The sequence below is a fragment of the Chrysoperla carnea genome, chromosome 3 (genome assembly GCF_905475395.1).
Source record: "Chrysoperla carnea chromosome 3, inChrCarn1.1, whole genome shotgun sequence".
NCBI lineage: Eukaryota > Metazoa > Arthropoda > Insecta > Neuroptera > Chrysopidae > Chrysoperla > Chrysoperla carnea.
Genome location: NC_058339.1, coordinates 46,054,914 through 46,072,077, shown reverse-complemented (window position 1 = coordinate 46,072,077; position 17,164 = coordinate 46,054,914). Strand labels below are relative to the sequence as shown.

At 29.5% G+C, this 17,164-nt stretch overlaps 1 protein-coding gene across 2 annotated transcripts in view; it reads left to right on the top strand.

Annotated features, from left to right (window-relative positions):
* LOC123294725 (kinase D-interacting substrate of 220 kDa) overlaps positions 1–17,164 on the top strand; it is a 39,290-nt gene that overhangs the window by 20,125 nt on the left and 2,001 nt on the right. The window contains exons 2-11 of one of the 2 annotated variants that reach the window (XM_044875848.1): positions 5,365–5,687; positions 7,698–7,829; positions 8,415–10,093; positions 10,387–10,668; positions 11,974–12,361; positions 14,018–14,652; positions 14,734–14,912; positions 14,977–15,134; positions 15,203–15,382; positions 15,940–16,377. In XM_044875848.1, the coding sequence (XP_044731783.1) occupies positions 5,373–5,687; positions 7,698–7,829; positions 8,415–10,093; positions 10,387–10,668; positions 11,974–12,361; positions 14,018–14,652; positions 14,734–14,912; positions 14,977–15,134; positions 15,203–15,382; positions 15,940–16,377 (4,386 nt within the window). In that variant the 5' untranslated portion in view covers positions 5,365–5,372. The remainder of the gene's footprint in view (positions 1–5,364; positions 5,688–7,697; positions 7,830–8,414; positions 10,094–10,386; positions 10,669–11,973; positions 12,362–14,017; positions 14,653–14,733; positions 14,913–14,976; positions 15,135–15,202; positions 15,383–15,939; positions 16,378–17,164) is intronic. The other variant, XM_044875849.1, reaches the window with a different exon arrangement.

Below are 17,164 nucleotides of genomic sequence, written 5' to 3'. Positions count from 1 at the left end.
GAATTAAATAACAACTGAACTATTGGGAAAAGAGTAGGCTATTTTTTATTAGACAATTCATTTATACATTTGCACAGTATTGGTGTAAATTACTATGGCTACCATGGCTACTTTATATACATCTGGTTAGTCAACGCCTGTTTAAAACGAGTTTAAGTTTAAGTTATCGTTGTTCTATTTTAAGGCACTAGCTGTCGCATTACAAAACAATTATTGTTCTCCTCGCAGAGAGCAAAGTTTTGAAGAGAATATATAATGACAAAATACGCGTTTAATTCACTTTAATTTACTTAAATATTAAAAATTTCGACGATTAATTTCTCGTTTCACGATTAATTGACTGAGGAAAATAGTGTATTTAATTTTTTTCTAAAATTTTTAACACGTGTTCGTAGTTATATAAAATTGATATAATCAATTTATTTAATAAGTACATAAATATAATTGCTTTTTACCTCTATATAATGACTACAACTGTAATGCATAATATAAAGAGTGTTCTTTTAATTTTCCGACATGATTCATTTTTCCTTGTGACTCATTAAATGGTAAAGAAAAGGGGAATTATGTGAGGGTAACAGAAGAGAAGCCTATAACGCTGTAGTTTTTGTTTTTAAAGTTGAAATTGCCCAGCGACGTGTGTGGATAACTGCTAGTTTATTCATAAAATAACAAATTTTTTACTTAAGTAGTTGATACAAAGCTTAAAACATGATAACTATGAATCTTCGCAAAGGTATTACCAATATAATTATATGTTTTTATAGGAAATTAATTATCATTCTCTTAAAAAAGTACTCAATTTCTTGTATAAATACTTATGCACACACGGCTTTTAAAATTCATTTCAAATCAATAATTAATTTTCTCAACCCTGGCATTTCACCTGCGTATCAAATATTCGGGTGATAAAAATCTTTGAAGTATAGATTCAAAAACTAGAAATTCTAAGATATCGGATGATATATATTTCATTCAAATCCAATCATTTTCGGCGAGATATACTCGTTTGAAATTTTGAAAAAATTTATAAATTATTTAGGTGCGTAGCTTTTTTTGCGGGCAGTATAATTGCTGTCGAATAGGTAGTAATATCTTTCAAGAAATCCAAGGGTAATCTGCCATTCATGGTACAATATCATCAAGGTATTACTCTCTACTTTAATACATGGAAGTTGCGTGAGTTTCATATATAATATTTTTAAAGAATTATGTTGGATACATATTTTTTGTATTAAAAATAGAATAAGTAATTACTTATTAAGTTATTACTCATCACTAGCTTTTCACGCTGACAGTATATTTTGTTTGAAAATTGATTTGAGGCTTATTTATTTCCTGAATTTTATTTAACATGTTTACTATACGTGTAAAATTTCTAAAAGTAAATGTACTTGTTTAAATGGTTGACGTCATTAATAGTTTGTGCGGTGCAAAAACATTGCAAATAATTTAAATTATTTAACTTGAGCCATTTCTAAAAATTTAAAGGGTCTAAAAAAATCTAAAAAATTAACTTTGGAAACACTCTGTAAACCGAAATTTTGATTTATAGATTGCTTTTATGGTACTTATGAATCTAAAAATTTTATATTACAGTAACTTTATACATTACAGTCAGCATCAAATCCGGTAGTCTGATTTTTTGCAGACTTTGCAGTTTATGATGTTGTTCCAATGAATAAAACAAAGTTTGTGACCTCGAGCGACGAACGCAACTTTGCCAAAAATCAAAAAACGCGATAAAATTTCAGTTTTTTTTTTCATATTTTGGCAATTATAATCCTAAAGGGAAAGTTTTTGTAATTTAGAGTTTTTCTCTATCTCTAACCATTTATTAAAGATAAAGAATTTTGCTCTAAATCAGTGTTTCTGAAACTAGGCGATATCGTCTCCTTGTGGACCCTAAAGACCTACACAGTAAGGCTAATTTTTAATTTAATATTAATATTTTTGCACACATATAAGAGACGCTCAAAAATAATTGATTCTTGAAGTGAGCGATAGACGAAATAAGTTTGAAAACCTCTGCTCAAAATCTAATATTTTTTAATAGGTATGGTAAATTATTTGAAAACCGTTAGAGATATAGTGAGTCCTGTGGTGGAAAACATCTTTAGTCACACGACCGTACAAACGTTAATATAATTTTATAGAAATATACATTTTCGATTTTACCGCATTGACTATAAATATTTGAGTGTGGATGATCACGCGTACCGAACGAACGTATGAATTTTAATCCAAAACAATCTAACCAATAATTATTTTATTACATACCTACCTATGATTTTGGCACCAATTAAAATTTGGTTTTACCAATTTTAAATTTGATTTTTTTTATTTCCTGTACACGTAATAAATATAAAGTTAATCTAAAAATGCATTAATTAAAATTAACATTTTTCTTGACAGGGTGAGAAAAATTTGAATATCAAGGTCACTACTGCATAACTTTACGATAGTCAAATTCTAAATTTAAAATATCATAAAAATTCTGTTTGTTTTTTCAAAAAAATGTTTTAAAAAAACAAACTAAAATTCTTTGAAAGTTTAAAAAAAACTTTTTATTCACCAATTTGAATTTTAATTTATTTCGCTGAAATTTGTGACCATAAAATTGAAATAATCCAGTTTGGTTAGTTCTATGAAAAAAAAAAATGGTCAACAAATTATTTCCATGTTCATCTGGTAGTATGAATAGCTCGAATTATTTCCATATTCAATGCATCTAGTGCAAGGATTATTGAGAAAAAAATAATACTCAATACTATCCACTCAAACCTCGTTATTTACTATCAACTCAAAACTCGTTATTTACTACAAAAAAAATACATTATGCGATGTCTCAGTTACACGCGTAATCCAAAATAAAGTAAGATTAGTGTAACTTTTGGATGACATCCCACGGGAACCATAGATTTACCAGAATAGAAAGTAACTTATGTTCTAGACTCTATCTAATCCATCTCTGTGCCAAATTTCATCAATTTTAACGCAATTGGATTCGTAAAACTCAAAACTAGACCATAATTTTTTTTAAATTTTAATCCTGTACGAAAAGATGAAATCAACACTTCATAAGTCCATAGGCTTCTACGTTTTACATCGGCGCCAATGGGTTATTTCAGTTTGAAGAGATCATTAAATAAAGGCTTGGTTTTTAAACGTTGGATCAAAAGTTAAAAATTTTAATGTTTGCTTCCATAAGCAATTAACGTTCACAATGTATTGACTTTTTCAAAAAAACCCCGCACTAATCTTATGGGAATAAGGTCTTGGTAAAAATTGTTCATATTACGAGATTTTGTCGATCTCGGCACCTGAATCAAAAGTTTTAATGGTGACACGATGATCCAAATGCAAACGTTTTTGAGCTATGGGCGTTGAAATGTCAGTTATAACTGTGTAAAGATATATACATTTTATTATAGAATAAGGATTTCTGAATATTTAAGAAATGTTAGTTCTTGACGAGTAGGACAATAGTCTCAATGGCCACAAAACTCAAAGGTTTTCAGTTTACGAAAATTTTGCTTAAATGTTGAGGAAAGCATACGATGTTTGTGTGTATCCACAAGACCATTTGAACATTTCGGTAAAATATCTTCAAAATTAATAGTTTTTGAGTTTTGTGATTATTGTGACTTTTTTCTACTCTTCAAGAATTAACATTTATCAAATTTTCAGAAAGTTTGACCGAAAGGTACTTTCTATAAAATTATCTGAAGAGTCCTTTCTTTTTCTTTATAATAATATGAATCATTTTGTATTTTCCAAGTTATGAGCCATAAACATTTTGATTTTATATTAATGAAAAGACAAATTATTAAAAATAAAAAGTAGCTAATTTAATTGTCATTTATAAATATTATTTTACAAGGTGTTCTTAAACTGCGGCGTATTACATTATAATTTTTCTTGCATATAAAAATACAAGCATATTTCCAGGGGCGTAGGAACGAAATTTTTGCTGGGTGGGCAGGTTCGAAATTTTTTTTTTGTTGGGTGGGCAGAAAGGTCAATTGTTAGTGAAAAACTATTGTTTTGCCCTTAAAATTATCCTACACGAAATTTTAATAGAGCAATAAAATTTTTAATCTCTTCAACAAAGGGGCATGGCCCACCCAGGGAAATTCCTGGGTGGGCAGCTGCCCACCCTGCCCATACGGCTCCTACGCCCCTGCATATTTCAAATTTATTTAATGATATTGATTAGGAATTTAATTTATTTTCCACTTTTTAAAAATATTTAATTATTATATTTCTTAGTATTAAATCAGTCATTCCCAAAGTGGTCTGTATTGTCTCCTTGATTTCGATTCGAAGGCGAAAATAGAAAAGTTCGGTAGCGAAAATAAAAAAGAATAGGGGGAGCGTATGAGAATAGAAAGTGTCTACGGTAGTGAAAATAAGAATAGGGAATCTATGAGAATAAATCAATCTACAAGCATACATAGGGACACCGCAAAATTAAGCGCGCAGGTGGTGGATGTCAAAAAAGAGAAAGGATTCACGTAAGATTTTTGTAGAAGGCGTTCCATAAACGAGTAAATGGCGAAGGGTAGATTCACGATTACTAAAAAATTTGGTGGACTGATACAATTTGTTATGGATCCCGCGCTGTCTTAATCCGGCATTGGGTGGCAACGAGTCAATCTAAATAATAAAAAACTTTCAAATGGTCTAAGAAACAAAAAATTTTTGTAACCACTATTGAATAAAAGCTTATCTTTAAAAATATATTTCCTTACGGGATACGGGTTGACAGTGCTTTTTGATACTTATACTTTAGAACACTATATTTCGAAATAAAAATTAATAGAAACTATCGAAGCAAGTCCGAAATGTTTTTGAAGAGATTCTAAAAATTGATATGAGCAGTTTTAGGATCAGGATGCCGTCCCATTTTTCGTTCTATAGAAAAATTACCAAAAATATTTATTCAAAATTGCAGTCACTGATAAATTTACTGTTATTGACAATTATTTCTAAACTTTCTTACGCTTGTGTACTTAATTGATTGAAGAAACTAGAAGTACAAAAAAAAATTAGAAAATAACAATTTTCTTGTAATCGTAAAATAAAATGTTAAACATTCTATTATAATTCCTTCACCTATATTAAAAATAAATTATTAAATAATATAAAATGTAAATAATATGCTAATATTTGAATATTTTATTGCTTAATAAACACTTTCGCACTAAATGTTATTTTATATATAATTTTTTTTAAATAATAATAATAATAATTTGTCGCATACATCGCGTCGCGTATATCGCATTTAATTTGTTAAATGTTTATATTTAAAAAATAAAAATATAAAATAAATTATATTTTCAAAATACAAACCATATCTAGTTATAATCATGTCGTCGCATTCACCTGCACGAGGACGTAGTATCTCTGTAATTGATACCTCTTCATCGGCTGATCAACAATCATCCGCAACTTCAGCGAAGAAACAGCGTCGATTATCGTCATTTTTACATTTACATATGCCAAGTAGTATTCACGATAGTGGTATACGTAGTGCTGGTATAACACCAGATAAAAGTTTATCGGCATCAGTATCTTCACAACTTCAATTCTTGCATATACCAACAGTATCCATAACAAGTCCCAATAATGAGAATAATAAAAGATTTATTTTTGGACTTGGTCTACGAAGGCATTCGAATGTGGTTAGATTGTAATTCAAGTGTGATTTTTTGTTTTTTAATTTTTTTATTAATTTTTCTTTAATCTGATTTTACTTATAGTGAATGTTGTTTTATCATTTTTATAATTGCTAATTTAATATTATTAATAATTAATAATAATAATTATTATTATTTAACCGGTGTGATACATAGTTTTATAATAATTAACGGTTTTTATTATGTGTGAATGTGTGTCATTTTTAAATGCAACAGATTATCAAGGTTTATTATTGAGATATAATTCTCAAAACAACTCAAAAAACATTTTTAATTGGCGTTCACGAACAACAATTAACTTTGTGGTCCAAGGGAAATTGAAATGTCAAAAGTTTTCTATTTTAGTAGCTCTCGAACTCTTTTATAAAATTCAAATTATTTCATAGCATTGCTACGACTTCGTAAAGGGAGTGCAGAAATGGTTTTTCTCTATTTTCTTGGTAAATATCAATTTTAACTAAAGTTAAAAATCTAAATTATTTTTAAATTGACTTTTACAGAGAAAATCGAAAATGTTGATTTCAAAAAAATAAGTAAATGATAAAAAAAATTCTAATTTAGGAAGTTAAAAAAGAAAAATTTTTTGCAAACTATTTTTATTTTACGTACCCCTAGACAACTCATATACAAAAAATAAGAATATTAAAATTTTAGTGTACATATCCCTTGTGTTTCCTGCCGTACAACTTCTTAAAAGGGATGAATAACTGTGCCTTTTCGATTTTCTCAGTAAACATGAATTTTACTGATTTACTAGAAAACAAAATGTTTCTGAATTAAATTTAGAATTTTTTTGTATCATTGATTTATTTTAAATTAACTAAAATAAGAAAACGATTTTCACGCTTCTAAGTCTATATTAATTTTGAAGAAAATACAAACTTTTACAACAAAACAAAAAAGTTAGTATGTTTGTAAATTTTTATTTTAAACGAGAAAATAGAGAAAAATTTATTTGAGTTGCTCTTAAAATTTCAAATCCTTACACGTGCCGAAAACTTACAATTTATTTGTACTAATCAATTCAATAAATTGTACTGCTCCAGTCAAATGTTTCTAATCTAAAGTATGTCAATAAAGGAAATTAATTTTTTCTTGGACCAATATTTGCTCCGATCAAAATGTGTGATACTAAAAAAATATGTAAAATATGTTTCTTGGAAAATGAAATTCGAGTTATGATATTTTGCTTTTTGGATTTGTAAAATCTAACACGAAAAGGTGAAAAAATTCCAAAAACTTTAATTAACCATAATTTTTTTCTCCGGCAGCAAACTTGATATTCTTCAAAACTAGAATTGATATTAATTAAAAGGCTAACTAATAATAAATAACTCGTGTTTTCATCTAATATGCATGCCAATATTTATAGTACAGTAAAAGCGTAGTCTGATCTTACATTTCACTTTGAAAAGACCAATTTTATGATATTATGGAATTATCAAATAATTTGATTTATCGGAAATTGTTATTTATTATTATAAGTTAGAGAAATTTTAGAAATACGAAAAAATCTTGGAACATTTCCACATTAAAATAGTATATGTTTTTTTGGTTTTAATTACCCTAGACATTGATTTTTATCCAAATTAAATTTTTTCCAATATTATCAATACCTGACTTTTGAAATTTTGTTATACAACAAATAAAAAATTAGTGTTGCGATATGACATACCGTCGAAAAACTCTCCTAATTAGATATGTTTTCATATAGGATTTCCGACGATACCAGATAAAATAGCAATTGTCAAAAAACGCGGGTCAAAATTACGAGCAGAATAATATTATGTATATACACACCACGGAAGCAAGTAAATAATGTTTTGAACCTATTTTACCTACAAAAATTGAGTGCAAAACGAGATATGTAAAATTTCCCAGCTAAAACTTCCCCTCGTGAAATGTAGGATAAACTCATTTTTCTGTACGCTTTTATTAGACTATAATACTGTTTTTTTTAAAAACATAACAACAATTTAATAATTTTTTTTCTAGACTTTGCACAAAAGCGAGTCAATGGTTTCGTTGTGCTACCGTTCATTGGCTGGTTTTATTGTTGATAATAATTTACAAGCGTTACACGCATTTTTAGAAAATAAACAAATACTTATTGATGATCGAGATGAGGTTTGTAGTAATATTCCATCAAATAATTCCCATTGTATTTATTTCGATATTTTTATTATTTAAAGAATCCTTAATAAAAAGGAACAATGAGGGAGAAACATGACTTTGGTGATACAGTTCTGCTGCTCACGACTCTTTGTTCTATAAGACTGATTTTTCACCCTGTAAAATCGAATTAAGCTTAATAAGGCTGTTTTGTACAAATTTTTGATTGGCATGAAAATTTATAATCTTCCTCTTAAATGTTCATAGGTGTGTGCAAAAAAATAAGTAAGTACCTGGATGTGAACAGTGAAAATTGAGAAAATTAACAGGATTTTTGAAAATTAAAAGTACCCAGGCCAGATATAATATGAATACCTATAACATATCCAAATTTCAAATCGATAAAGTAAAGGGTATAATGGCAGTGCTTGAAATTCAATTGTAACTTTAGCCATTTTTATCTGGAAAAGTTTCACGCCAATCAAAAATTTGTACATAACAGCCTTAATAATTTTGAAATGATGAAAATATCATTGAATACAGTCGGGAAAAAATTATTTGAATTAATTGTATCTAAATTGTCAAATGTTGTATACGCAGAATGGCACAACTGCACTTATGTTGGCAGCCTCTAAGGGCCGAATACAATTTGTTCGAGACCTTTTGGCGCACGGAGCCGATGCAAACGCAGAAGACAATGATGGATGGACTGCACTTAAATGTGCGGCAAAAGAAGGTCATGCAGATATATGCGCTTTATTAATACAACATGGAGCCCAATTAGAGCATCGCGATTCAGGAGGATGGACTGCTCTGATGTGGGCATCGTACAAAGGACGCGTCGATGCCGTTCAATGTTTAATTGAACAAGGTGCTGATGTCAATGCGCATGGAAACTATCATATATCATCGTTATTATGGGCATCCGGTCGTGGTTATACACGTATTGTACAAATGCTGGTATCTAATGGTGCAAAAATTAATGTTGGCGATAAATATGGTACCACAGCATTAGTTTGGGCTTGTCGTCGTGGGCACTATGAAATTGTCGATTGTTTATTAAAATCTGGAGCTAACGTTGACACTGCTGGAATGTATTCATGGACCCCACTTCTAGTAGCCAGCATGGGAAATTACGTTGATGTCGTAAACCGATTGTTAGAGCACAAACCAAATGTAAACGCATTAGATAAAGATGGATGCACTGCCCTAACAATTGCTTGTAAAGAAGGATACCATGATATTGTTGTAGCTTTATTAAATGCTGGTGCATATATTAATATACAAGATCGAGCTGGGGATACAAATTTAATACACGCTGTCAAGGGAAATCATCGAAGTGTAGTCGAAGCATTGTTAAAAAAATATGCAGATGTTGATACACCTGGAAAAGATCGAAAAACAGCCATATACAACGCAGTGGAAAAAGGCAATGTGCAAATAGTGAAAATTTTATTAAATGCCAATCCAGATTTAGAAATAGCAACCAAAGATGGAGATACTCCACTTTTACGTGCTGTTCGAATCCGCAATGCAGAAATAGTTCAAGTACTGTTAGATAAAAAAGGTAAAGTATCTGCGGCGGACCGAAAAGGTGATACAGCATTACATGTTGCAATGCGAGCACGTTCAAAAGCAATTGTTGAAATTTTATTACGTAATCCGAAACACAGTCAACTATTATATCGGCCAAATCGACAAGGTGAAACACCTTATAATATTGATTTAAGTCATCAAAAAACCATATTAGGCCAAATATTCGGCGCCAGACGTTTAAATACTAATGAAGATAATGAAAATATGCTTGGCTATGACTTATACAGTAGTGCATTAGCTGATATTTTGAGTGAACCGTCGCTTAGTATGCCAATAACTGTTGGTTTATATGCAAAGTGGGGCAGTGGAAAATCATTTTTGTTAAATAAATTACGTGATGAAATGAAAAATTTTGCAAAACAATGGATTGAACCAAGTTTTCAATTTTCGTTTGTTTTATTTTTGGTTCTATTGCATATTGCATTAATTATTGGAGCTATTATTGCCGTTTCAAGTGGAAATTGGGTTGCAGCTGTTATAACAAGTATTGGATTTATTATTTTAGTCCATACATTACTATGGCTTACACAATATTTAAGCCAAAAACATGATTGGGATTGGACATATAATTTTAATGTTGCATTGACAAAAAAACTTAATTCCTTCAAATTGGTGTTGCAAATAATGTTTTGCCATCCACCAGGACCTCAAAGTAGCGATGGATTAACTGCACAACCAATAAGGTGAAATAATTTAACTATTAAAAAAATATTTCTAGTGTCTTTTACCGGTTTTAAACCATATAATTTATTCAAATAATCGTCCCAAAGTATTTTCACGAATTAATTTTGCGAATGTACCTAAAAATATATCTAAAAATTACCAAATTAAATAGAATTGATTTTTTTGCTTAAATTCTATTCTCGATAATAATCGAAAAAAACAATTGCAACTTCAATCATTCGCCATTTTGTTTCTCGAAAAATTTACAGTGCATATAGCTTGGCCTAATAATAAAAAATATAAATTTTTTTAGATTTTATTTTACTGATCAAACGCGTATTAGTAGCACAACCAGTGGCGAAAATTCTGTTGTACAAATGATTGGATCTTTATATGAAGCAATTGAATCTGATTATGGCACAATGTCCACAAGATTGTATCGTGCATTTCGACCTAAAGCAGTAAAAGAAAATTCAGGATGGCGCTGGAGAAAACTATGTTGTTTACCATATGTAGCAATATTTGAAATAAGTTTTATTAATTTTGTAATTGGTGCTTGTGTTTTGACGTTGTATTTATTAAAAATAAGTGATAAGTAAGTTTAAAAGCAAAGTGGTAATATATCTGAAGATGAAATTGTGTAATATTTGCTAAAAATTATGTAATTTGTGTGAAATATTAACTGCAGCAATCCATCAAAAATAATATTTAGCCGATGAAACCAATTAGACAAAAATAAGAGATCCAACAATTTTAAAACATCCACCCGTTTGTCTATCCGTTGCATTCAGTTTATCAAAATATGTGCATAATAATAGTATATGGCTCCCAAAAAGATTTATTTCGAGATTTTTAAATTTCATTCGTTTATAAAAATATAAGCTGATTACGGTTTATAGAGAGAGAAATAGTGAAGTCGCTAAATTTTGGGTTGTACCTGATTTACTGCTCAATTTGAACATTTTTAATGGTATGATTAAATAAAATACTAATGCATTACTGATAAAAACCTTTATTCGTAAACACTAATACAAAAAAAAAAAATTATTCCGTTAATCTTTATAATTTGGTTAAATCATAATGACTGTCAAATGAGAAATGTACGGACTTCACAATTTGAGACACTCTATATATTTTCAATCTTTTTGGTTTAAACAAACTGTTACAAAAAGTTTTACATAGATAGAACATGTTTCAATTTAAAAAGATGTTGAAAAACTGATTGATTGAAAGAGCTATTATAGTGTGTATGAGTTCTTGAAACAAAGCACCGGCGTTAGGTGATCAAATCAAATAGAACTCATATTTGCTTGCCATAGTGTCATAGATGATAACTAACATAACTTCTACTCGATTTCCTTGATCCAACGCGTGTGTCATTTTTTTATTGGTATGAAAAACACTTAGGTCATGGAAACCGAATGAAAGTTATTTTAGTTGCCATCTATGACTCAATGGTAATCAAATGTACCTTCAATTTGGTTCGACGTCATTTAGCGTTTTACGCCACTTTGAACTTTATTTTGGTGTTGAAATATAATTTTAAGGCAATATTATAAGTCAAATTTACAAAAGCATCTCTTATTAAATAACTGATTTAAAACAAAGAAAAACATGTAGTTGCAATACTTATTTTGTAGCAAGAATTAAAAAAAACTCTTTAACTAAATAGATCAATAATTATATAATTACTATAAAAATTCTTTAAAAAATCTAATTTTGCAGAAATTTAAAATTATTGTATATTATTTCGTCGCGCATATTTATATGCAATAATTATATAAATTTTAGATGGATTACTGAAACTCGTTAATATTCTAGACATATGTTCTCAATAACAGATATATATCCATAGAGTATTTCAGACAGCATCGATTGTATTAATTATTATTTATTCCAGAATGACAACTCAAATTATTTTAATAACAATAGCTTTGCTATTGGGCTTTGCAATTGTAGCAAATTTATATACATGGGCACGTATGCTAAAAGCTTTAATGTTTTCACAACGTCGACACTTACAAAGATCTATTTCAAATTTGGAAACATTAAAATCTGAAGGATTTTTACAAGTATTACGATCTGAAGTTAATTTAATGACCGATATGATTAAATGTTTAGACCGTCTAACATCACAACAAACTCGACTTGTAATTATTGTTGATGGGCTTGATAGTTGTGAGCAAGATAAAGTATTATTGGTATTAGATGCCGTACATATGCTATTTTCGGATGCAAATAGTCCATTTATTATTATTTTAGCAATAGATCCACACGCAATATCAAAAGTAAGTATTCATTTATGTAATTTATTTGTTTAAGGGTCAGACTTACATTTTTCAATCTTTTATTTAAAAATATTGGCAATAACTTAATAATATATAATAATTTAATTTTAATTTCTTTCCCTCGTTTTACTTTTTATTTCTGTTAATTACACCCACGTATATGAAACCCGCAACGAATATCTGTTCCTTGACTAACAATTCTCCGTACTTTTTTCTCCTATGATCGACTAGACTAAATTAATTTACATTTTTATATTTTTGTCATGTTCAGTAAGTGTTGGTCTACCTTTTACGATGTTTTTATTATCGTTTTTGAAATAGAAGTATGTGCATGTTTTCATGAAACTTCATTAAGAGAAAAGATAAAATTTTTTAAACTGCTTTCTAATTTGTCAAGATTCTTATTTTATGATGAATTTACATATTTTTAAAATATTTTCCGGGATAATGTTAGAAAAAAGTTTAAAAGTTTATGGTTCCAAAAACAGTAAACATATACGTGGGTATTCAGATAATTGGTTTTTACTTAAATTTTTTTAAATTGTTCTTACTAATAAACTGCTACTAAATTATTTATTAAAATTTATGCATCAGCAGGTGGCTTCTGAAAAGGTTAGTTTGTATGTCATATTAAGGTGTTATTTCGATGTTTGGTGGTGGTTTAACAAATATATACTGTCGCTATATATGCCTCTCACTCATCCATATCTCAAAACTTCGCTAAGATTATCTATCGGCGATTGTCATCCGATACAAATAGCAAAATAAGCGACCTCGCCCTCTTCGGACATTTTTCTCTTAAAGGTTAAATATTTTCTAAATTTCCGATATGTAGGGTGCTAGAAATTTGGAAAGAGCGTCATCGCCTATTTCGCTACTGATATCAAATAAAACTACTGAACTTACACTCATAAGAATAGAGCCGACAATATTAAAAGGCACGTAATCGTTTTCAAAGACCATTTCTCAAAAACAGTACAAACAGTAGTTTCTAGTTGCGTCAAAATCAATAAATAATTGCCACGATTCCCATAACTTGATCGTAAAGCCGAATCAACAAAAATTTGAATGATAGATATTTTTTATTAATAGTGTTCGTTTAGTATATTTAATATACTGGATTCATCGATACAAAGCGTATTTTTTTTTATGTATACTGTAAATGCAAAAGAAGTAATTAATTCTTTACTTATGTTTTTTAAACAAATATTCTGGTATATTTTGCATGCTATGCGTGTATCTGTAATCTAAAGACTCAGGTCTATTGCGATGTCAAATGCAAGCGTTTGGTGCACGACTTAAATTAATGCCAGCTTCTAACTGGCACCAAGCACCAACGTTTAACGTGGCAATTAAAAACTTAATCATGACACTTTTAACTATAAAATTTCTTTTTTGCGGAAATGATTTTGAAGTACGATTACATAGCCATTAATGCTGTAGGCTTTAAATTCTCTGCTTCTATATCCATCAAATCATTTAACACAAACACATTACAAATTTTAAATTAGTGTGTAAATACTAGCTTTACCTACATAACAACTAACTTTTAAGAATAAAGCATGTAAATTTTACAATGTTTTATGTTTTGATATTTTTTTTTTAAATCTCAAAAACTTTTGCATAATGAATTTTTATCAAAAAAACATATTTTAGGCCGTCGAAGTAAATAGTCGACGATTATTCAGTGAAAGCAATATTGGGGGTCATGATTATTTACGCAACATGGTTCATTTACCATTCTACTTACAAAATTCTGGTTTACGACGTGTAAAAATTGCACAACACACTGCACAATCACATCGTCGTACAACAGTCACAGGCGCTACATCAGGTGTTGAAGATAGTGGGCCAGGTCCGAGTACACTTGGTAGATCGGTATCAAGTCGTCGTCTATCATCAGAAAGTGGTTTAATGTCTAGTTGTGAAAAATTAAAACCACCTCCACCGCGAAAAGGATCAAGAAAATTAAAATTATCAGAATCGATAGCCAGTTCAATTGGTTCAAATTTAAATCGTATTGGTGGTGCTCATGATTTGACTAAGATGCTTTTAACTGATGATTATTTTAGTGATGTTAATCCAAGAAGTATGCGTCGATTAATGAATGTTGTATACATAACTGGCCGTCTATTAAAAGCATTTCAAATTGATTTCAATTGGTACCACCTTGCTAGTTGGATTAATATTACAGAACAATGGCCATTTAAAACGTCTTGGATTATATTGTATCATGAGATGCATGAAGAGGAATTAGATGATAATGCCCCAATCAAAACACTTTATGATAAGTACGTGAGAGATAGTGCTTAAATTTGTAATTCACTGATGTAATTGACTTATATTCTACATGATAAAAATTTATATTTTAGAATTCGACCTCGTATACCAACATCAAAAGATATCGAACCGCTATTAGAATTAGATAGAGATGAACGTAAATTTGATATATTTTTAACATTCCATCGTTCGTCATTATTAATAAGCGATTTGAAAATATTTTTACCATTTACCATCAACTTAGATCCTTATATTAAAAAAGTTATTAAAGGTAGTTGTTTTTTACAAATTAAAACCATATTTTCGTTTCTTAAAAATAACAATATTATTTGTAGATGAACAACAGTCTCTAGACGACGAAGGTCTTACAATGAATATGCATTTACAGAAACAGCACATATTAAACACAGCTATGACAAATTCAAACTCATCGTCAATACAACATTTTAATAATTATCCTACGAATAAATCATTTCAAAAAAGATCAAACACAGTTAGTTAACTTAACATTTATCGATCTTCCTAATATAAACTATTGAATTTTATTTTTTTTTTTTTTAGAAATCTTATCTGAATTCAAATTTTTCACAAAATTCAGACATGTTATATCAAAATCAACCTAGACTTCTTAATCGTGAACCATGGAATACATCTATCTCACCATGGACTTATGGAAATTATGATAATAGATTAGCAAATACTGTTTATAGGATACCACCGGCCATAGCCAATAATTTACCGGTAAATTTTTGCTGTTCTGTTTAAGATTTATTTATGTATCACAATGTGGGGTCAGGGCGAAAATATTAAAATAAAAAAAGAGTGCACAAATAACTATAAAACCTGTCTAATTTTCCATAAAAGCATTCAAACTAAAAAATTGATTTATTCATAAGTAATTAAAATTAACTTACACTCCCTGGGAAAATTAAGTCTTAAAAACCCAGCAAACACTCTTATGTAAGCTTTACGTGAGGGTTACATGACATTCTCACGTATGATTCACTACGTTACTACTTTACGCTTTTTACAAAAGAATGGAATATATTACTATATTAATAATAATTTATAAATTAATTCAAGCATTCTAGCATCATTAGATATCATGAACATTTGAAGCCATCAAAATTTAAAATTTTAGTGACAATATGACCTATGTATAGATCATGTATGCTCACAACAAAGCAGTAAATCAGCAGTTATTATTTTAATTTCACCCAGACTCGACTTTGTGGAATAGATCCTAACGATTGCAATTTCGTGTATTATATATTTTGATAAACAATTACTTTTAACAGCAAGATATACTTCGACTTCCTCTATCGAAATTGTCTGTGGACGGTGTATGTAATTTAATAAATAAAATGGAAGAGATTCAACCAAATTCTAGACCAAATTATATTGATGTGATAAAAGAAAACAATATAAATGGCCGAGTATTAATTAGCTGTGATTTAGATGAATTAAAAAAAGTATTAAAGATGAATTTTGGTGATTGGGAATTATTTCGTATGGCTGTAGTATATATGAGAGAAAAAGAGTTACTCGTTGACGAAGGAGAATACGAATCAAATGATTCGAAAGTACCTAGACATTCTACTGAACGTCCATCATCAAGACATAGTACAAGCGGCATTCGTTCGGGGAGTGGTGATAAACCTAACATTACACAAACCGATTCAAGTAATCTAATACCTTCCACAAATCGTAACAATAAATCGACCGTAGAAAAACAGGTATAATATTATTTTATTATTTGTGTTTATGTATTATGATAATAAAATGTATCTAAAATAAAAAAATTCCTCATAAACAATCATAATAGTGTATATGTCGCAGCCAACTAGCTTAATTAGCCGTTCAATTAACAACATAGCCATTTTACTGAAGGATATTATTGCGCCAATGATTCAGACTTGCAGAAAAGGTTACAGACTTGCCACAGCTTCTCACAAAGAAATTGGAATTCCTGAAGTTTCGTCGCCATAGTTTGTATCTGAGTACTGCAACTCTCGCCGTGAAAATTAGTTTTTAATAGTACCATACTTAGTTCCAACTTTTTGTCACGATACTCTTCCATTGTACTTTTTTTCCCGTAAACTCAATCAAACTGTGAAAAACGCCAGAATATTGTTCCTTGCCGACGTCATATTGACAGTGTGTTTCTGCGCCAAGTGACAGAAGTTGAACTAAATTTAAATGACTTGGCTAGGCAATTAGTTAAGTGTTATCGATCCTAGTCGTCTAGCTGTTTAATTGAATGATTGAATATCGATCAGGCCATTTGTTAAACGTCGACGTTTAGTAAAAAGGCTATGTTGTTAATTTAACGGATATTAAGCTAGTTGGCTGCGTCTTATACGCTAATAATATAACTAAAACAGGTATGTGTGTAAAAAAACATTTTTTTAGTTCAAAACACGCCATCGCTGCTGTCTTCTAGGTGTCATTATATTTAAACTAGTTTTTTGGTAAATGCTTTTTTTAAGAGAATTACTGACTTTTTTTCGCAAGCATAAATAA